The sequence below is a fragment of the Triturus cristatus genome, chromosome 6 (genome assembly GCF_964204655.1).
Source record: "Triturus cristatus chromosome 6, aTriCri1.1, whole genome shotgun sequence".
In the NCBI taxonomy this organism is placed as follows: Eukaryota; Metazoa; Chordata; class Amphibia; order Caudata; family Salamandridae; genus Triturus; species Triturus cristatus.
The window spans coordinates 396,924,383-396,946,507 of record NC_140589.1 but is presented as its reverse complement, the minus strand read 5'-3'; the positions used below and the strand labels follow the sequence as shown (position 1 = coordinate 396,946,507).

The window sequence follows — 22,125 nt, the reverse complement described above, 5'->3', positions numbered from 1 at the left end:
AGTAGCTGTTTCTGACAGGGAAAGGACATTGCTGAGTGCTGTGCCCCCTGCTTGAAGATCTCCAAGGGCTTGAATAGAGCTTGCCTCCTGTTTTGAAGTCTCAGGGACACAAAGACTTCACCCCCAGCTCCCCTGAACTTCCTTGCTGGGAGTTCTGACCTGCCAAGATGTGCCTGTGACTGTGTTGAGCCTCTCGAGATTGGTCCTGCTGTGGGACCTGGAAAAGCAACACAACTACAGGAAAATCAGCGCATCGCTCTTCTTGCTGCAGTTTTCCTGACTCAGCACTGCGGTATAAGAAGAATCTCCTCACACTGCTGCCAAAACTGACACAGCTCCTGTCGTTGCTGCAAGGACCGACGCATCAAGGGATCGCAGCTGAAGAAACCGACGCAGCGCCGCTCGACGCCGCCACATCTCCGCCACATCCTGCATTTCCACGCATCATACCTGTGCGGCAAGTTTTCCTGACGCACCACAACGGACCAGAACCATCTCGGAATAGACGCATCACTTCCCCCTACAGACCGGATGAATCGCATCTCTTTGGCGTGCAGCAGAACTGTCGCATTGCCTCCCCAGGGTCTCAGGAACTGACGCATCTCTTTGTTTTTTGACGCTTCCCATCTCTGTGGCTGTTTGGCCTTGTGAATTTTGTCGCAACTACAGGTACTTTGAGAGAAATCAAGCATCCATAGTTTTCTATGGGCCAAGTTGTTTGAAAAGTTTTTAAATACATATTTTCATTACATGTATGTTGGATTTTTGTCGTTTAGGTCTTGTTGAGTTCAGGTAAAGATACTTTATGTTTCTAAACTGGTGTGGTGTCCATTTGTGGTGTTATCACTATATTACTTTGTGTTTTGAGTACAAATACATTACACATAGCCTTTGGGATGAATCTGATTGTTCTTGCAAGCTACCCAGTGGGTGAACAGGGGTTTTCTAAAGTGTGTATCTCCCTTACCCTGACTAGAAGCAAGGGTCCATATTTGGACAAAGGTACCTACCTCTGCCAACTAGAGACCCCCATTTCTAACACTTCCTAGCTAGGTTCAAGGTGTACAAATACCAATACATACTTATGTCCATCCATCCCAGGGTGGTCGTCAACTGAGCATTTTTCTGATGTAACATTAATCCTAAATCGGTGTGTTAGAACAAAAAGTAAACCCTTCTGATGGAAAATGCAATAGGAAGAATAAAACTAAAGGGGAGTGGGGGTTGGAGCAGGAAGAGGGATGGCTTTTTTTTGCCCACGCTCCTCAATGCGTACAGACCAGTTCTGATTAAAATTGCTGAGATAAAGGAGCTAGCCAAGTTGTGAGTAAGGACACAGATAAGTAAGGAAGTGCTAACTGAACTAAAGATGAAATAGCTTATTGTGAGAAAAACTGTAAAGAGTGCAGTAGAAATCAGATAGGGGAAAGATGTACAGCATTAGCAACAAGGGTAGCTCATTTCATGGGGGTGGAGGGAGGGCGTGTTTGTTCAGGGGAGGGTTGGGGGACAGTGCACTGGTAGTTGGAAGTGGCTCGGATTGTACTTGGACATGGGTTATATAAGCAGGTGGCAGCCACTGTCCTGATTGTAGATGACAACTGTGATTGAGTAATGCAATAAAAATTGTTTTTGCAAAAAAAAAACAAGGGTAGCTCATTAAGAGTAACCATAAGCCTAGAACAGCATCAGTTGTACAAGTGAGGGCATTAGTGTGCAAAGAGACGATTGGGATCCCAGTACCTGGAATGGATCATTCTCTGATAGTAATGAGTGGGACAGGGATGAGGAGAAAAGTTTGAGTAGCAGATGTGGGAGAGGAGAAAGGCAAAGGCAAAAGGGTGGTAGAGGTTCACCATGTCATTCTAAACAGGTCAAAAGGAGTAGGTGGAGGAACAGTACAAAACACACATGTTTTGAGGGATTATGCCCAGAGTGAATTGTTGGAAAAAACGTGCGTTTGGGCAAAAGGGCAGAGAGACCCTGTCTAAGGGGCTGGTCCGGTTATGAGATACAGGGGCTGAGGAAATCTATGTATTCTCTGATGGACTACTAAAGATGGGATCAGTTACTACTCATGCAATGTTTGGCTAACTGTCACACATAGGGGGTACAAATGTATTCTTTAATGGAATGGCTAATAGAGGGGGTTGAAGATGATTTACCGAACTGGCATTGATGTTGAGGAAAATATGGGGACTTGGCAGACCATCTGTTTTTTGTTGTTTTTTTTTTTTTAAACACAAACTATTGCAATTTATCAATATGTGATACATCAATCTCATTTTACTCAGAGCAAGACAGTATACAAGCATATACAAGCATTACAAGACAGCTCGACCAGATGATAAATGCACACATCGTGACATATAATGCAATATAAGAGAGGCAAACAGTTTGAACATTACCTACCCTAACAAAGTGACTACGTCACCTAATGATAGGATTGTATGTGTGAAGCAGCATGTATTAGATTCTATCAGGACTGTTTATGGGGAGGCTAATGTGTTGCCATTCTTACTGTGGTGTGGGAGAGCTAAGCCCTGTGTGATGAGTGTCATGGTCACAAATGTGCTATCTGCAGTGTCTTTGGTGGAGAAAAAATGTAAATGGTGGGAGGTTGTGCTCCGAAATGCCTGACCCAAATATTTGTGATCAACTTTCTCCTTCTGGTGCCCACATCTTGCACCTTAAATCCCTCCAATAGGGCATCCTATTCAAGCAATATGGGTTCTCTGCAGAGACCCCAATACTCCTACAGCCGTAGAGCTTGATTTCCGCAAGTCCCCAGTGTGTCACCTCCTCTTGCCATTGATCCACCTGTGGAGCCTTCAGGAATTTCAAGTCCCTCATTATGAGCCTTTTTGCCAGCAGCAGGGCCAGGTCGGCAAAACATATGATCACCTTGGAGCTCCTCTGCAAGGAATGCAAACCCAAGAGACATTGAGCAGCTGTAATCCATTAGTCTAAGCCTGTTAGTTCTGATAGTCCTGCTGAGATAACTTCACAATAGGCAGACAAGTCCATAACCTCTCTGTAGGAGGTCTGCATCTAAAGCCTAACAACAAGTACATGTGGAACAGGCAGTAGCGAACATTTTATTTTATGTAGTGTTAAATACGCTCTAATATGAAGAATTGAATACATTTAAATCTCAAATTACTTGAGACTTTCTTGGGGTATTTCAATAAGCAGGTCCAGTCTCCATCAGATATTTTTTTTTAATTAAGCCTGTCACTCATTTGGTTTTTAAGGAAATGAGAGGTGTCTTGAGCCCACGATCGAGCTATCTCATTAGATGTCTGCCGTGTCTCATGGTATGCAACGCGTGAAGTGGCGCATGCTTGATGGGCTCTTTCTCATCTGGTGCCCAATGCTGCCGTATAATGCGGAGTATGTTGCCATGTTTAAAAAACAACAAAAAATAGAGATTCATGGAGCCCATGTGTGTGCATGAAGTCAGCGTGCCATCCAGAAACAACAAGCCCACGGTCTCAATGACCCAACCTGCATGTTGTCAATGTGCCAGATGATGAAGGGAGACCGCGCAGTGGGATATTTGGTATGAAAAGTGGACTGGAAGCAGTGTATCTCAGTGTTAATTTCCAATAAGCCAGTGTTACACGCAATGAAAGAGAACTTGTTTGTGGTAAGGTTGCACCTGGACATACTAATCTGTGGGATTCACCCTGATCTATCTGCTCCGCTGTGTAGCCTATCTCCGGTAGATTGTACCCAGCCAACCAATAGGACAGCCATTTTAGTCTTTCTGGTAGATTGTGCCCAGCCAACCAATAGGACAGCCATTGCAGCTGTCCTAGACAGTAGGCCTTAAAGTCAGGAGCCCCAATGCCACCCCTGTACGTCAGCAGCTGCAATTTACATAAGCTTACCCTGCGTCAGCTAAACTCCCCCCCCCCCCCCATCTACCACCCCCTCCCACCTGGCGAGCTCCACCAGCATTGCATTTAACAACCTGACCACCGGCACCACTACTGGTAGGTTTGTGAAGTAACACAGGAGGCATGGTAACATAACCATCTTTGCCATGGCTAGACGGCCTGCCACGGATAGGGGCAAAGTAGTTCAGAAAGCCACCTGGGATTTAAGTAAGTTAATCACTAGCATAAGGTTGCCATCGAGTAAGTCCAGTGTTTCACGATAGACATGAATCTCAAGAAAGAGGAATGTATGGGTCACCACCTGAAGATTCGTGTTACCAAACCACAGTGTAGTGGCTATATGGGTGACAGTAAAACAAAAAGTGCAGGACTTATCAACATTTATACAGAGACCGGAAAGTTTTCCAAAATTGTTTAGTAATTGAGCTATCCCTTCCAGCCCAGCCCAGTCTATAGGTCGTTCAGGTATAGGATCATATCATCTGAGGAATGGGGATACCTGTGGATCGTACGATCCACTCCGTATCATTATATGCAAAGTCTTTACGAATACGTTGCACTATGGTTAAATCTTCAAACATTGTGTTCAATCTTGCTCTTTGAGTGTTTTATTCCACTTTGCATTAGCCTACACATGTTTTGTCTTAATCACGACTTTATCAGGGCTTAATTTAAATGCAGACTGCATACAATGATAGTTCAGCTGATAGGATTTCCCAAACCACAATATTGTCCTAGCCTGTTTATGCACTATCCAAGTGCAGTCTATTCTTATCATAAATACACCGATCGCTAGTCCGTATCTTTCCCAAACAAAGAATTCTGCCCCCATGGCGTGTACATTAACTACACACGACCGGAGCAGAATTCTTTGTTTGGCTATGGTCCAGCCAGTGTCTTCTTATGGTCAAAATAGCTATTAGGGAATTCTTACTTTAGGGGAATGGTGACCTACATTTTCTACACAGATCATCTTTAAATAGCATGCAACCTACCTTGTGGGCTACAAGGCTTACATAGGGGTGACTTACTAATATCTAAAAGGGGGGTTTTCACTTGCCAAAAAGGGTTATTTTAACAGGTGGCACTGCAGGTTTTACACTGCAGCAGTGAATCTTTAAAGGTTAACCTGAAGTCATGTTTGCCCTGCTACTGTAGTAGATGGCACAGTAGGTGCTGTTGTCCACAAGTGACATTTAACATCCAAGCCCTGGCTGCACTTTCCACACCATACACTTGGGACTTGCAAGCAAGTTAAATTTGCCAACTAGAAATTAGCCAATTCAACCATGTTTAAAGGAGGAGTACAGGAACACTACTCCTGGTTATCGGGGGTAAAGCGCACAAAGGCCCTCATTTACGGTAAATTTGCATAGGGCAGCACCGCAAGTCTTCTTGCTGTGCTGCCCTACACCAATGTGAAAGGGCAGGAATGCACCGTATTTATGAATTAGTGTATTCTTGTCCTTGCGTTGGCGCACAATTTGCTGCCTAGCGCCAACGCAGGCACCCTTGCACCAGGGGTTCCTTCCTGTACAAAAACAATCCAGAGAGGCTGTTTCCTCTTCCTATATGTGCTGCAGAATGCAGCACACATGGAAAGAGGAGAAAACGCGGAGAAATAAAAATATTTCTCCTCATTACGCCTGCTCTGGGGAGGTGTAAGATTTTGGCGCTGCCCCAGGTTTACATGATTAATTAAATCTGGGGCAGCGTCCGAATCCACGGGTATTGTGTGGGAAAGCCCACCACAACACCCATGGAACACCTCCCTAGCAAAGCAGAGACTTGCGCTGCTTTGTCTTACTCCATATCTAGGAGGTCATGCTAAGTGGCTTTGCGTTGTCTCATAGATATGATTGAGAGGCTTGCGCTCCGGCAGCACTAGCCTCCCAAACATACGCCCCAGAGTTCTAAAGCCAGCAAAAACAGTGGTGAGCAAAAGGTAAGAAATCTGCATTTCCACAGAGAAAAGGCGGATTTTCTTCTAAGACTTCATTAAGATCATCTTGAGGCTTCCTCCAAGCAGAAGGTGGTACCCTATACAAGACTTGTTTTTGGCGAGATTATTGTTTAACACTAGTGCTATAGCCAGAATGCAAATATAAAATATGTGGTTGGCAAAGAAGCATGTTTTCTCTTTATAAGTACAAAAGATGCAGAGTATACAGTTTTGAGAAACCTGTTATAGTAGAAGTATGACTTGAAAAGGAATGTTTTGGGGTCACATTTAAGTCCATAAAAAATCGAGTATAATCACCTAATACGATGTATTTAATAGTACAACTTTAGATTTAAAACAGTCTTGTTAAGATTACATTTCAGATTTTTATCTGTAAAACGGAATACATTCATACAAATCATGAAAAGGTGGAAACAACAGTCAATAGAATTCACAGTAAATACTAATAATTGTAATTCATATAGGAAAACATAGAGGAAACTCCAGCAAACGTTTGGCTATCAGTTTACATTGTCATCATGGCCTAATGAATCAGTTTGCCACGAACAGTATACAAAGTGTATTTTCAGCAAAATGTACCATTACTTCAAACTCTATAAACTGCTGCCTGCAACACATCAGTGCAAACAATGCCTTCTCTGTCTTTCCTTAGATCAGACTTGAACGGTAACCTTTTATAGCCCTAAACAATTTTATTTCGCTGTTATTTTATCTGATTGCTGCCCTTAGTGATAACATTATATATTATACATAGGTTTTCACTTTTTTAATTATATTTCATTTACAAATGGCAGGAATGATGTGCTGCACACTTTTTGGCTCTATTCGGGTCTCCTATGGTTTTTATCTTTTATGTATAAAATACTTATCTACTGACATTCAAACAATTACATCGAATAAAATAAATCCATGTTTCATTACTTTCTGTAGAAAAGTATTGTAATGATAGCAGCCCACTTTGTTGCATGAAATAGCAATAATGACTAAAGGCCCAGGTTTAATGCACATTATTATATGCAATCCGTATATAGTGCTTTAACAGACAATTATATTTTCTGCTAAGAAAATCCTGAAATAAATCAAATACCGAATATTGATGTTGAAAGATCTGGAGGCACTTCATACAAATGTCTACAATTTGCAAAAGTGTTCTAAATAGAAAATTAGACCTAGACATTTGGCAGAAAAAACCTCAATGTGCAGATGGTGTACTAGAGAACAGAGAGGTTGACAGGTGTAAACAATGGGACTACCTCTGCAGATGATTTATCTTTGTATTCATTTAGCAAAACACCTGGGACAAAAAATTGTCCGTTGTAGCACACCCCCACAACAAGCATTTATGCAAACAAGCAGCAATAAGAAAGTAGTGTTCAACTTAAGCTACTTTGAGCACAAGCCAATATTTTGAGGTAGTTCATAACAAACAAGTTACTTACTTGCCGTTTTTTTTTTGTTGGATACGGTTATCTAATGGGAGAGTCCTCTCCTTAAGAATAACCACGGGCACCTGGCTGAATCTGGAGAATGTTCTCAGCAATTCTCACATGGACAGAGAGGGGACATCATGTGGTTCCATAGTGACTGTCTCGCTTTAGAAGTGAGGAGCAAAGCAGCATCAGCACCAAACCTGCACACTGACGTCAGATACTTAATCTTTGTTTTTTCGCACCCTTAGCACTAGGGAAAATTGCAGGTGACCGTGTGCCAAAACCTTTTAATGATGAACAGGAGTCCACTGCACAGTACAGGGAGGTAGGAGGGCTGCGGTTAGATGAAGTGTCCGCTACATAGACTAATGTAAGTAAATTGTTCTTCTTGTAGCTATACTTCTTCTTAGGGCATCTATTCTGAAGACTGGATACCATAGCAGTACTTTCCAAAGTAGGAGGGTATAGGGAGTAAAATTAGATCAGAAAGTCTGGCAGGACCAGGTGGGCCAAATGGCCCTCCTCTCAGACCTGGCTGGCAAGACAGTACTGTTTCCTGAAGGTGTGCACCAGCATGCACATTGCAGCCTGGCATATGTCCAGAACAGCACCCCACTTGACAATGCCATTGTAGTAGCCTTGGCCCTAGTGAAATGAGCCCACAGGCATTCAAGGCCACTTCTTGACCAGCGCACAGCAGATTGTAATTCATAGGACTATCTTCAAAATCGCCTTATCTGCACCATCTTCGCTCCAGAAAACCCTACAAAGAGATGCTCATTTGCATGATGATCCCTTGTGCAGTCAGTTTAAATGCTCAAAGCCCTTTTAGGGGTAAGTGTCTCCTTCAAAGGGGAAGGCAGAGAGAAATACCTTGGCAGAGTGATGGATTGCCATCATGGAAATTCTCCACAACTTTGGGCAAGAAGGCCAATCGGGTTCTAAGCACTAACCTGTACAGAAAGAAGGCACTACTGGGTGGTTGTACTGAGAGCGTCTGCAGTTCACGCATGAGGTGCTCACAGGAAATTAGGAAGACTGTTTTGAGTGTCACAGACACAGTGAACAAAATGATTAAATGCATTACTACGGATCATTTAAATAGAGATGTTGATCAGGTAAGAATAGAAGGCCAAGAGGGCTGACAGATAACCTCAACTGTACCCACACCAGGCCTTGTGGCACTAAGGATATAACAATCACACTTGAAAGTTTGGCCTGTAGAGGGTTGCTATGATGAACACACCAGACAACAAACTTCTTTCAGCCCCAAGTGTAGACTTGTAGATTGCAGAGTCGTGGGTGCAGGAGCCTCATTTGCTGAGACAGGAGGTCCTCATGAAGTGGTAACTGTATCAAAGGACGAATGCTCACGCTCAGCAGTTCTGGGTACCATACTGTCACAAGTTATGACCGACAGAAAGAGCCCCAGACGACATGGAAGAGGAATGGTCTATTCCTTATCTGCCCAAACCTCTTCTTTATTTACATCCTACCTTCAGAAATACTCAAGAGGCGGAACTGTATTTGTCATACGGTGACCAGCAGTACAATGATTACGAGAGTTCTGGCCCCTTTAACTTGTCGCTGTTTCCTGGTCATTTGAACTACGACAAAGACGGAACTAGAGACTCGAACAGGAAGCAACAGACCCCAGGGAAGTCAAGGACATAGTGAAAAGAAAGGATGCCAATGAAGAAGAGCACCCAATCCCGACAGAAAGACTTCCAAAGGTACTACTTACAGTATTGGAGAAACCAAAGCGGGATTCCGGAGATGAGGATGAAGGACTGGCAAGGACCAGGGAGAAGGCCAACGTTCCAGGAGGAGCGTGGCTTGCACAGGTGCGTGCCCGGCTCTGGGGACGAGGTGGGAGGAGACAGTGGCATCTGTGGTGAAACCCGATATCAGCCAATCAAGAAGAGGATAAAGAAATACTTTTCTGAATAATTTTCTGTATCGTACTTGTAATAAAGCATCCTGAAACTTACTCTATCAAGTCTGTGACTGCTATATCCTGCAAAACCCTACACATACTCTCCTGGTCTAAGCCGGGGCTATTCAAATTACTTGGGCCCGGTCTAACCTGACTTTCCTTAGAACTTGAGGCAGGTGCAGAACCGTGTACAGGAGACCTGTGCCCCATCACAGTTGGAATGCCTGGAAAAACTCCAAAGCACAGTAAAGTTGATTCTGTTTTCACCAGTAGAACTAACCAGAGTACACCACAATGGTTGAAGATACCCCTTACCACCGGAGGGAAATGATGCCACTCATGATCGGTCAGCTGACATATAAGTTTTTCTGCTCTGTTATTCAGAGACATATGAGTTGGCTACTAGAAAGATATTCTGCTGGTCCAGTCACCTCCATAGGTGTGGGGTCTTCTAGCACAAGACTCTGGAACCTACTCTGCCCTACCTTTTATAGTACAACATAGCAGTCACGTTGTCTGTTAGGACTTACACCAGCTTACCCTTAATGTACGACAGGGCGGCTTTCAGTCCAAAATTTCAAAACACCTTGACCTCGGTCAAAGGCCTGCACTCTCCCTGGCAGCTCTTCTGCTCCCGACGTCACCGGTGAGCCCCCAGCCTGGGTGTTCTAGGCTGCTGTCTGCCCTGCGTGCCACAACGCGGTAATTGTTGACCTCCTGAGTGTTTTTTTATTCCGAGTCCGGATTCCGCAGCAACCACAGCACAGAGACCGCCCTCCTCGCCGCCACTGACGACATCCGCATGCTACTCTACCAGGGACACACCGCAGCCTTCATCCTACTATACCTCTCCGCAGCCTTCGACACCGTCTCACACCACACCCTCGCAGCCAGACTGCACGACGCCGGGATACAAGGAACTGCCCTCAACTGGATCCGATCCTTTCTCTTTGGCAGAACCCAGAGGATCAGACTCCCCCCTTTCATCTCCGAACCCACAGAGATCAACTGCGGAGTACCACAGGGATCATCGCTCAGCCCCACACTTGCCCCCATCATCAGCCAGCATGAGCTCAACATTGTATCCTACGCCGATGACACCCAGCTCATCCTCTCCCTCTAAAAGGTTCGCGAAGACACCAGGCTCAGCTTCGTGGAAGGAATAAGGGACGTCGCGGCCTGGATGAAGGACAGATGCCTGAAGCTCAACACTGAGAAAACAGAGGTCCTCATCCTGGGACCCTCAACCTCTGCCTTGGACGACACATGGTGGCCCTCCGCCCTCGGGAGTCCACCAACCCCGACAGACCATGCTCGGAACCTCGGCATCAACCTTTACTCCTCCCTCACCAGATCAATGCCGTCGCCTCCACCAGCATCAACTGCCTCTGCATCCTCCGAAACACCTTCAAATGGATCCCCCCAACACCGAAAAACCGTCACCCATGCACTCATAACCAGCAGACTGAACTACGGAAATGCCCTCTACGCCGGTGTCAACAGGACCCTTCTACACAAGCTCCAAACCATCCAGAATGCCGCGGCCAGACTCATCCTCGGGACCCCACGGCATGAACGCATGACCCAACACCTTTGAGACCTACACTGGCTTCTCGTCGATAAGAGAATAACCTTCAAGCTTCTTCCCCACACCTACAAAGCCCTCCACAACATCGGACCCAGTTACCTCAACGATAGTCTGTTTCCACGCACCCAAAAGAAATCTCCGATCCGCCCACCTCTCCCTAGCAGAGATCCCCCGCATCCGCAGAAGCAGAGCAGGAGGAAGGGTCTTCTCCTACATCGCAGCCAAGACCTGGAACGAGCTTCCAGTCCGCATCAGACGCTCCCTGAACCTGCACATTTTCAGGAAGGACCTCAAGACCTTGCTCTTCGACTGAGCTGGAATTGCCTAAACCCCCCCCCCCCCCACACTCCTAGAGACCCTCACAGGTGAGTAGCGCGCTCTATAAACCTCCTGATAGATTGATTGAAAGATTGATGTGAAGCTGGCTCTTAGCTTGAGACCAGATGCCTTTGAACTACACCTCGTTCAGGTGACTCTCCCAACACAGCTATGTCACAACTGTGAAGTCTGGATAGGGAACAGAAAGTGGCTTGCCCCTGGTCAGGTTGGCATTTATCTGCCTTCTCTTATGAGACCTGGATGAGTTGGAGAGGCAGCCATGATGCTGGGTGCACTGAAATCTAAGGTTCCACTGCAGGACCTGCAAATGCCACCTGACATTCGAAACGAAGAGTATGCACAAGGTTAGGAATTCTAGAAACTTCTGGATCATATTCGAAATGTTCCAGCTCGCTGTGGTGGTGGAAAAGTCTTGAACGTTACTAGTACAGCCCCAATGAAGGGAATCCCAGTGACACTTTAGCTCATTGATGGAAAACCTCAAAGATGGAAGGAGTATGGGGTGATCTATGGCTGACTGCCCTGAGCCTGCGTTGAGAAGCTAGCCGTCAAAGTACTGGATCACATGTATCCCGACTTGCAAAGGTGGCCAGTGACCACCGCAATCATTTTTGTGAACACACAAGGGACCAAGGTAAAGCTGAAGGGAACACAGCAAATTGGATGTCTTCCAATCCCACTGAAACCTCAGATAATACCTAGGGGACTGTAGGATAGGTATATGAAAATATGTTCTTGACAGTCCTGGGACACTATGAAGCCTCATGAGTAGAGAGCAAAAAGTATCTGGGACAGGGTAAGCATTTTGAAATAGTTTTTTCACAGGAAGTCATTCAGTGTACAAAAGTTCAGTATCGGCCTCTGTTCAGGATTTATCTAGTCCACTGTCATTTTGTAAATATGGGCATAGGTCATCATCAGAATATTGGGTGGTGGGGGAGCTGGTTGTTCACTTCTTTGCACTTCTTTGCAACAGGTTGTTCATTTCTTTGCCGTAAGAATCATGGGGAACATTTTGCAAACACTGATCCACGCCAGTTGATCAAAATAAGGTTGCCAGCCTCTGATAGTAGTGGCATAGGTTGAGCTCAGAATCTGGTTGTGCCTTTGTGATCTTATAGCATGAGACAGGCCTGGAATGAGCTACTGGCAACTCGGGCTTGGGCCAGCAAAGTCGGCATTGGCGTGGAAAGGATTGGCATGGACCCTCGGCTGGAGTAAAAGTATTGGGCACAAGTCCCACAGAATAGTTTAGGAAGTAAGGGCCTGCCCACGAACACCCAACCAGAGACCCTCATGGCTCTGTGGGGCCAGACGGTCTGGAAAAGCTGCAGCATGACCTCCTTGAAGTTCACAGTGTGCTGCATGGTTGATGATGATCTTGGGAAATGAGAGCATGCCGGGGCCCACTGCAGGACTGGATCAGAGTCAGCAGACCCTTTCATTGACTCTATTGTGCCTTCTAACTCAATTGGGTTGGGAGGAGGCTTAGTACCACTTAGCCTTCTTGCAATTATGACACATCCTTGACTTTCTGCAAGACTTCAAGGGGGAAAGGTACTTTGAATGGGACCAACACTTGAAACAGGATCACAAACAGCGTTACATTTTGGTGTGTATTCTATTTTTCAACTGCAACCTCATATTAAGAGATTTGCCTCCTATCCTGAATTGCCTTCAGGTGCAAGAGGGCGGATTTAGCACACAATTTTAGAGTCCAGGCACCAAAAGCACACATTTTCCTGGTCTGTCATCAACATCTGCTTCCTGCAGTCATGACAGTGGGGGGGGGGCGGGGGGGGGGATCCAGATTCATGGTGAAGAGTGTTGAAAGAAAGGAACTGGCATCCATGTGCAGGGGTGACACATATGTGCTCCACTCTGTCACTTCCAGGGAGAAAAGAGTCGCCACATGGGCCACCGATCACCATGCGGGATCATTGCAGACAAAATTCTCCCGATGCTGTGTGGCGTCTGAGGATAATTTTAAGGTGAGGAATATGCAGTTAGAAATATCCAACAGTAAACACAAAGTATTGTTTTGTCACTAAAAGTTCAGTAAAGGCAATCGGGCCAGATTTATCAATCATTCACAAAACGCAATGCAGCAAGACAAAGTGCTGCGTGAAATGGAGAGGGTGATCTGCCGGCGCTGATGCACAATCTGCTGTCTGGCGTCAATGCAGGCACCCTTGCGTTATGATAAAAGGGTGCCTGCATTGTTTTTGTAGAGGAAGGAACACCTTCCTGTTCAAAAACAATCCTCTAAGGCGTTTTCCTCTCTCTAAGTGGGCTGCACAGTGCAGCACACTTCGAAAGAGGACACAATGAGGAGAAAAAAAGAAATGCGTCGACACTGTGAAGGCGTAGCATTTGGACACATTCACTAATTTACCAAGACTGGTAAACCTGGGAATGTACCAAAATCCATTGATGGATGCGTGGGAACACTTACGCTCCACCCTTGGAATGCACTCCCAGGAAAGTGTCAGCGACTTGGGCTGCCTTGCGTTACTCCAGATTTACCATGCAAAGAAGGGCCCTGCAAGGTGGTCTTGTGTTGCTTGGTAATGCGGACTCAAGCATTGCATTCCCTTGCAACACCATGCATGATGCAGGAACGATGCAGTACTATGATAAATCGGGCCCTCCATGCCTAAAGCAAATGTAATTCTTAACATTGTCAAAATGTGTGGCCTGCAGCAATGGTGAAATAATCCTGCTCAACTATCGGCAACCTTTACTATGTACTGGGAGTGCAGGATAACACAAAAGATATTGCTTTGCATAGGTTCAGTCTCTCATCTGCCAATAAGACCATCTTTTATTCAAACAGAAGACCGACTTAAGTGGGGTATAGGGAATTACAATAACAACCGTTTTGCAGAAAATAATTTTTTACCTTCCCCATCTAAATTTTGCCAGAAAAATAGATTCCACTAATACTTTACAATGTTCCATTTCCATGTTATCAATTATTTTTTGTGTTGTAACAAAAAAATGACTATTACTTTTCAATAGATCCTTCTCAAAACTGTCTCAAGAGGTGTATCGACTCGATAAATTATAGTCACAATAAATGTTTTATGTACCAATGTATAGTGTCTGTATGAGAGCTACATGAAACAAACAGAACTAAAGTACATGGCTTCAAATAATCCATACACTTTTACAAAGAAACTTTCAAGATCGAAGTCACCGAAGACTGAAGAACAACATTCTAGTTTCATGACAGAAATGCTATACATTTATTGTTAAAGGGTCTTTTAAAGTCTTGTGGATGTTGGATATTCTCCAAAAGTTGACGCTGTCTGTCCATCACTATTTCAATAGTATGCGTGGCTATAGATTTTAAATAAGGCAAAAGGGACATCCACTAACTTTTGCAGATGTCTCGTATCAACCAAACTCTAAATAGTCCCCATAGTATTCTCAGTCTCAATGACATGTAGGCTGTCTTGTCCACACTAATCAATACTGCGTCTACAGAGTTATGATCACACTTCTAATTTTATCATTATACAGCAAACATCTCAGTGACAAATAATCAAAATGCTTGCTTTTGCGCAGATAGCACATATTATTGGAACATTGTTGCTTCCTTAACCTGTAATCGTTCCAAACACCGAAAAGGGAAAAAAAAAAACAATTAATTTAAATAAAACTTGAAAAAACAATTAATTCAAATTAAAACTTGAAGAGATCGATGAAGTGCTGAGGAGAAACCGGCATGAAGCAGCTGTCTGGGTCATTAGCAGTACAGGGATGACCTGGATCCTGGAAAAAAGGCATGAATAAGTTCAGAAAAACAAACTGGACATTCTACAAATGCAGTAAAACTACACTACATGTTTAAACCTAATACGTACCTAAGAGTTGGCAACACAGTTTATCTGTTCTACTTTTTTACTAAGAAATTTTACAAATGTAATGAATGTTTTATGCTATTTCAGAGTGTACTACTTTTTTTTAAATATCTAAACCAATTTCACAGGGAAAATGCTTGCAACATTTATACTTAGACGAGGCGGACAATATTTCATATGCATTAAGATCACATTATAAAATACTGATCTTGTGGAAATCCTATATGATCTTTCCAATAACAAGCTGCCAATACTGCCACCACCTAGTTCTGAGACTAGAAAACAGCGGGCAGGCTTATACTGCTCATGAGCATACATCTATATGTATTGCTCTCCAGCTCACATACTCAGAGCACCTATTTAAGCTTTATACAACTGATGGTTGGCCTTGTCCAATGCTAAAGGAAACAGAATAGACACTATTTGTTGGGAACTAACAATATGCGAGACAATACGATGGTAATACAGTATACTTATGACTATAACGGGAAACAATTTAACTTCGCTGCATACCTTATGAGTACATACTGCAACTCCCATAAATGAATGAGTAGGCCACCTGGCTCCAAAATTCTAAAAACAGGCTTCCCTTCCTGAGGTAAACTTATTTTTTAGGGTCGAGCCTGCACGTGTCTCACCTGTGTGACATTGTTAACAAAAAGGGTATGGAGCCTGCCCATTGCTTACCATTTGTTGGCTTGCATGGCACTCTTCTTTACAGCCTAATCATTTATTAAGGCATGCCTAACATTATTTCAGTTCCTTTCTGTAGAGCAAGGACCAAGCACGTATTAATTCAACGTAATCAGTGCCCATCCGCTGCTTCCAACGTCATTGTGGTACTATGTTTTTTTATTTTTTACTTTTAGTGCCCTGCAACGGAAAGTGTGTGACAAACATGCCCACCAGGACAAACAAAATTGCAAAGATTTATTTTCTATAGTTTACTTTCTTTTATTTTGCCAAGTCTTTTTTTCTCACTTCGCGCTCATGTTTTCTTTTGTTTCGGTTTGTGGACACTTTTCTCAAAAGATGAGGATTACCTTGTTGGAAAAGCGACATTGTTTCTTATGTGTCTTCTGAAATGGTTCTTTAACACATTTGTGCAGTACACTCCAATCCGCCCTGCGCCAATCCGCCCCACGCCAATCCACCCCACACCAATCCGCCTCCTCACAATCCAATCCACCCCAGACCAATCCAACCCACTCCAATCCAAACCACTCACCCAATCCATTCCAGTCCATCACACTCCAATCCTCCCAACCCACCCCACTTTGCCCAACTCCAATCCAAAACAATCTGCCCGCTCCAATCCAAAACAGTGTGCCCCACAAAGTCCAAAACAATCTAGCCCACTCCAATCCAAACCAATCTGCCCCACTCCACTCCAAACCAATCTGCCCCACTCAATCAACAACAATCTGCTTCACTCCAATCTTCCGCGCTCCAATCCAAAACAGTCTGCCTGCTCCAATCCAAAACAATTGGCCCCACTCAATCCCAAACAATTGGCCCTACTCCAATCCAAAACAGTGTGCCCCACTAAATCCAAAACAATCTAGCCCACTCCAATCCAAACCAATCTGCCCCACTCCACTCCAAACCAATCTGCCCCACACAATCAACAACAATCTGCTTCACTTCAATCTTCCGTGCTCCAATCCAAAACAGTCTGCCTGCTCCAATCCAAAACAATTGGCCCCACTCAATCCCAATTGGCCCTACTCCAATCCAAAACAATCGGACCCACTCCAATCCAAAACAAACTGCCCCACTCCAATCTGCCCCACTTCAATCCAAAACAGTCTGCCCCACTCCAATCCAAAACCGTCTGCCCCACTACAAACCAAAAGAATCTGCCCCACTACAATACACACCAATCTGCCCAACTCCAATCCAAAACAGTCTGCCCCCTCCATTTTGCCCACTCGAATCTGCCCAACTCCACTCCAAAACAGTCGGCCCCACTCTAATCCATCCCACTCCAATGCAAAACAATCTGCCCAACTCCAATCCACTCCAGTCCAGTCCCCCTCACCCTAATCCACCCACTCCAACCCAATTCAACTACTCCATTCCATTCCAATCCAATCCACCCCAAACCAATCCCCCTCACCTCAATCCACCCACTCCATCCAAATTCACGCCACTCCAATCTACCACAATCCACCCCACCCCACACCAATCCAAGCCAATCTACCTCACTCCAATCCATCACACTCCCTTCCCAAACCATCCACTCCAATCCAAATTATTATTATTATTATTATTAACGAATTTTGTACCGCGCACGGTTACCCAGAGGCATCCCAGCGCTTATAGAGAATCAGAGCAAGCTGCCTGTGTGAAGCAGAACAGATTTAGAATTATTCTGGAAATAGATAAGTTTTCAAATGTTTCCTGAACCTGAGCAGGTTTGGTTCAGAGCGTAGTGAGAGTGGGAGGGAGTTCCAGGCGTGTGCAGTATGGATGGAAAAGCTCCTGCCACCTGAACGGGCTCTCCTAATTCTCTTTATCTGAAGGAGGTGTTTATTATCGGAGCGTAAGGCTCTGGTGGGCTTATAGGGCCGAATCATGTCCTTCAGAATAGCAGGTCCTTTCCCCTGAATGCTCTTGTGAGCAATACAGAGGGCTTTGAAGGTCACTCTCTCTTTGACCGGGAGCCAATGGAGTGCCTTTAGAGCGGGCCTGGCTGATTGCCTGGCCGGAACGTTCCGCAGCAGCCTGGCTGCCGCGTTCTGCACTTGTTGCAGGATTTTGAACGTTGATTCCGGTGCTCCGAGAAAGAGTGCATTACTGTAGTCCAGGCGTGAGATGATTAGACCTTGGACTAACAGCTTCCGGGAGAGTTCCGGTAAGAGGGGGAGAACCTTACGGGCCGAGCGGAGCAGTCCATAACACACGCCAGCGATCTTCTTGGCGTGTGTCCTAAAGGACAGATCAGGCTCCAGCCAGACCCCCAGGCTCTTAATTTCCTTCTTTGGGTCAGGCGGAGTGCCCATACAGTTGGGCCAGCTGCTCGGCGAGAGGGCGAAGTTTGAGTGGCCCAAGATCATCAGCTCAGTTTTTGAGCCGTTCAATTTGAGCGATGACCTGGTCATCCAGTCAAACACCTCTCTTAAGCATGAATGGAGCGTTTCAGGCTGCTTCTCCAGCTGTGTCAGACCCACCACTAGCTGAGTGTCATCCGCATAGCTTATGGTCTTAAAGCCAAACGGAGACACCACACCCTCAAGGGGTGCCATATACACGTTAAATAACGTGGGGCTTAGGGATGAGCCCTGAGGCACCCCACAGTGAAGTGGAAAGGGAGGAGATTTTGCGTTGCCTTCCCAAACCTCGAAGGTACGCCCCTCCAGAAAAGAGGCCAGCCATTCCAGGGCCGCTCCTGTGACTCCTGTCTCTGCTAGGCGTTGTGTCAACACTCCATGGTTGACAGTATCGAAGGCCGCACTTAGGTCCAGGAGGATCACTGCCACTGACCCCCCTGTATCCAAAGTGCTTCTGGCCTCCTCTACAACTGCTAGCAGGGCCGTGTCGGTTCCATGACCCGGTCGGAATCCCGTCTGGGAGTCTCTCAACCGACCATTCTCCTCGAGAAAGTTGGACAGTTGGCGGTTAACCAGTTTCTCGGCAACCTTACTAATCCCTGGTAGCAAGGAGATGGGCCTGAAATTGGCTAAGTTCTGTGGATCTAAGCCAGGCTTCTTCAGAAGCGCTTTAACGACTGCGCTCTTCCAGTCTGGCGGTACCGTGCCATGAGCGAAGGAGAGATTGACCAAATCGGTCAAAGGCTCTCCTATCGATGGGGCAGCCTGCTTTAAATACCGCATTGGGACTGGGTCTTGAGGCGAGCCACTCTTCAAGCTCCCGAGGACCTTCAGTACTTCGCCTGAGGTTACGGGGCCAAAAGACGTCAATAAATTTTCCGACATACTTAAGTCTTCAGACGAAGTCGGGGTTCCCATCACCGGAGGGAGAGAACTAATAATGGTGTCAATTTTATTTTTGAAGTAAGTGGCCAATTCCAGACATTTTTCCTGTGGTCTGTCGTGGACAAGAATGGGATCCTGTGGTTTAAGAAGCTCCTTCATCACTAGAAAGGCTTCCCTGGATGAGGACGCAGCATGACTCACTCTCTCCCCAAAAAAGGAGGCCTTTGCTGCGCGTATAGCAAGTTTATACGTCCTTAATTCCCTACGGTATTTTTCCCTGCTCTCTGTCTCTGGGTTCTTCCTCCATAGTCTCTCCACCCGTTTACAGTTCTTTCTCAGGGTTCTAAGCTCTGGGGAGTACCATGGGGCAGACCCCACTCTCTTATCCCTAATAAGCATCTTCTTGAGTGGAAGCACATGGTCCACTGCGTTGGTCAGCCAGTTCCTCATCATAGCGTCTGCAGTCACTGGATCCTGACCTTTCTCAGGCTGGGAGCCCTCCAACCGGGCATTCCAGGCCTCTACCGGGAGCCTTGACCATGCCCTGTCTATTCTAAATTTCCTGGACGGGAGGGTATCATCTTCCTTTACCTCCCAGTTTGCCATGATCAGTGAATGGTCAGACCAGGGAAGAACGAGAGGGGGCATAGCTAATAAACCCCTCATGTTCGTAAAAAAGGGGTCCAAAAGGTGCCCTTTAACATGTGTGGGCCCGGTGTTTATCAAATTCATCTCCAGGGCGGTCAGCTCGCTCATTAAATTAGTTGCCATTGGGTCAGTTGCCTCATCAAAATGGCAGTTGAGATCTCCCAACAGAATAAAGTTGGACGAAGCTGAGGCCAGGAGAGTGGTAGTTTCCATAAGCGAAGATGTAAACTCCCCCACACTCCCAGGTGGACGATAAACTAGGAGGCCTGTCAACGTGCAGGTAGGGGAGAATTTAAGGGAAAATTGGCAGCTCTCACAATCTTTCACCCCTGCCTCCCATGCTTTGCAGCCCAGTGATTCCCTATAGATAATGGCCAAGCCTCCCCCCCTCCCTGCGCCTCTGTCAAGATGGTAGATCAAATATCCCGGCGCTAGCGCTGTAACCACATCCGGACCCGAGGCGTCAGATAGCCAAGTCTCAGTGAGAAACAAGGCTTCAACCTTGTGGTCCAGGAGAAGGGAATTAATCTCCGTAGCGTGGCAGGGAAGGGATCTGCAATTCAGCAGGGCAAGACGACGCAGGGTAGTGGGGATAGTTACTCCTAAATCCGGTTGGCAGACTCTGCATCCCCTGAAACGTTTTCCCCCTTTAGCGGTATAGCAGCATGTGACATGCTTTGGTGTTCTATAAGATAAAAGCTCTTCCTTCGTGTATCTGACCGAAGAGGCTAGATGGGGGCTCGAGTCGGGCATAACCAATGGCCCTGGTCCCGTCTGGGCCCGGACGGGCACAGACGGGCTTGACTCTGGCGAAACTCCGGCGCAAGTCCGGCGCGCCCCCTGCGCGCGTCCGCTGCGCGGAGCCATAACGGGCTATTTTTATAGGGCAACTAGACCGGTCGTCCAATGTGACCCCACCTAAGATGGCCGCCAAAATGGGATCGAGCCCTGGACCTGGTCTAAACAAGCACCCAGGGATCAGGGACCAAGAGAAATGAATTCACAGCCCAAACGAGGGTAGGAGCGTTCAGTAGGATAATTCTAAAGATGATTTTAAAATAATTCCGTTTTTTTGAAGATTCCTAAAATGATTCTAAAAATGTGGTTCAGGTGCAGGGGGGGATCGGACACAAGGGAAAAATCAAATGCAGCTAAAATAAGCACTGAGCGCTCGACTAGCAGCCTCTCAAGAATGCTCTATCTCCGGTCTGGTAGCTAAGCCCTCCTTTTATAGGGCAACTAGACCGGTCGTCCAATGTGACCCCACCTAAGATGGCCGCCAAAATGGGATCGAGCCCTGGACCTGGTCTAAACAAGCACCCAGGGATCAGGGACCAAGAGAAATGAATTCACAGCCCAAACGAGGGTAGGAGCGTTCAGTAGGATAATTCTAAAGATGATTTTAAAATAATTCCGTTTTTTTGAAGATTCCTAAAATGATTCTAAAAATGTGGTTCAGGTGCAGGGGGGGATCGGACACAAGGGAAAAATCAAATGCAGCTAAAATAAGCACTGAGCGCTCGACTAGCAGCCTCTCAAGAATGCTCTATCTCCGGTCTGGTAGCTAAGCCCTCCTTTTATAGGGCAACTAGACCGGTCGTCCAATGTGACCCCACCTAAGATGGCCGCCAAAATGGGATCGAGCCCTGGACCTGGTCTAAACAAGCACCCAGGGATCAGGGACCAAGAGAAATGAATTCACAGCCCAAACGAGGGTAGGAGCGTTCAGTAGGATAATTCTAAAGATGATTTTAAAATAATTCCGTTTTTTTGAAGATTCCTAAAATGATTCTAAAAATGTGGTTCAGGTGCAGGGGGGGATCGGACACAAGGGAAAAATCAAATGCAGCTAAAATAAGCACTGAGCGCTCGACTAGCAGCCTCTCAAGAATGCTCTATCTCCGGTCTGGTAGCTAAGCCCTCCTTTTATAGGGCAACTAGACCGGTCGTCCAATGTGACCCCACCTAAGATGGCCGCCAAAATGGGATCGAGCCCTGGACCTGGTCTAAACAAGCACCCAGGGATCAGGGACCAAGAGAAATGAATTCACAGCCCAAACGAGGGTAGGAGCGTTCAGTAGGATAATTCTAAAGATGATTTTAAAATAATTCCGTTTTTTTGAAGATTCCTAAAATGATTCTAAAAATGTGGTTCAGGTGCAGGGGGGGATCGGACACAAGGGAAAAATCAAATGCAGCTAAAATAAGCACTGAGCGCTCGACTAGCAGCCTCTCAAGAATGCTCTATCTCCGGTCTGGTAGCTAAGCCCTCCTTTTATAGGGCAACTAGACCGGTCGTCCAATGTGACCCCACCTAAGATGGCCGCCAAAATGGGATCGAGCCCTGGACCTGGTCTAAACAAGCACCCAGGGATCAGGGACCAAGAGAAATGAATTCACAGCCCAAACGAGGGTAGGAGCGTTCAGTCAAAACAATCTGCCCCACTACAATCCAAAACAATCTGCCCCACTCCAATCCAAACCATCTGTCCCACTCCAATCTGCCCCATTCCTA

At 45.9% G+C, this 22,125-nt stretch overlaps 1 protein-coding gene across 6 annotated transcripts in view; it reads right to left on the bottom strand.

Annotated features, from left to right (window-relative positions):
* Nucleotides 1-6,216: 6,216 nt before the first annotated feature.
* The window catches only part of FBXO25 (F-box protein 25), a 491,440-nt gene continuing 475,531 nt past the window's right edge, over nucleotides 6,217-22,125 (bottom strand). For all 6 annotated transcript variants that reach the window (XM_085610798.1, XM_085610797.1, XM_085610802.1 and 3 more), the window contains one exon: nucleotides 6,217-14,935. In XM_085610798.1, the coding sequence (XP_085466924.1) occupies nucleotides 14,846-14,935 (90 nt within the window). In that variant the 3' untranslated portion in view covers nucleotides 6,217-14,845. The remainder of the gene's footprint in view (nucleotides 14,936-22,125) is intronic.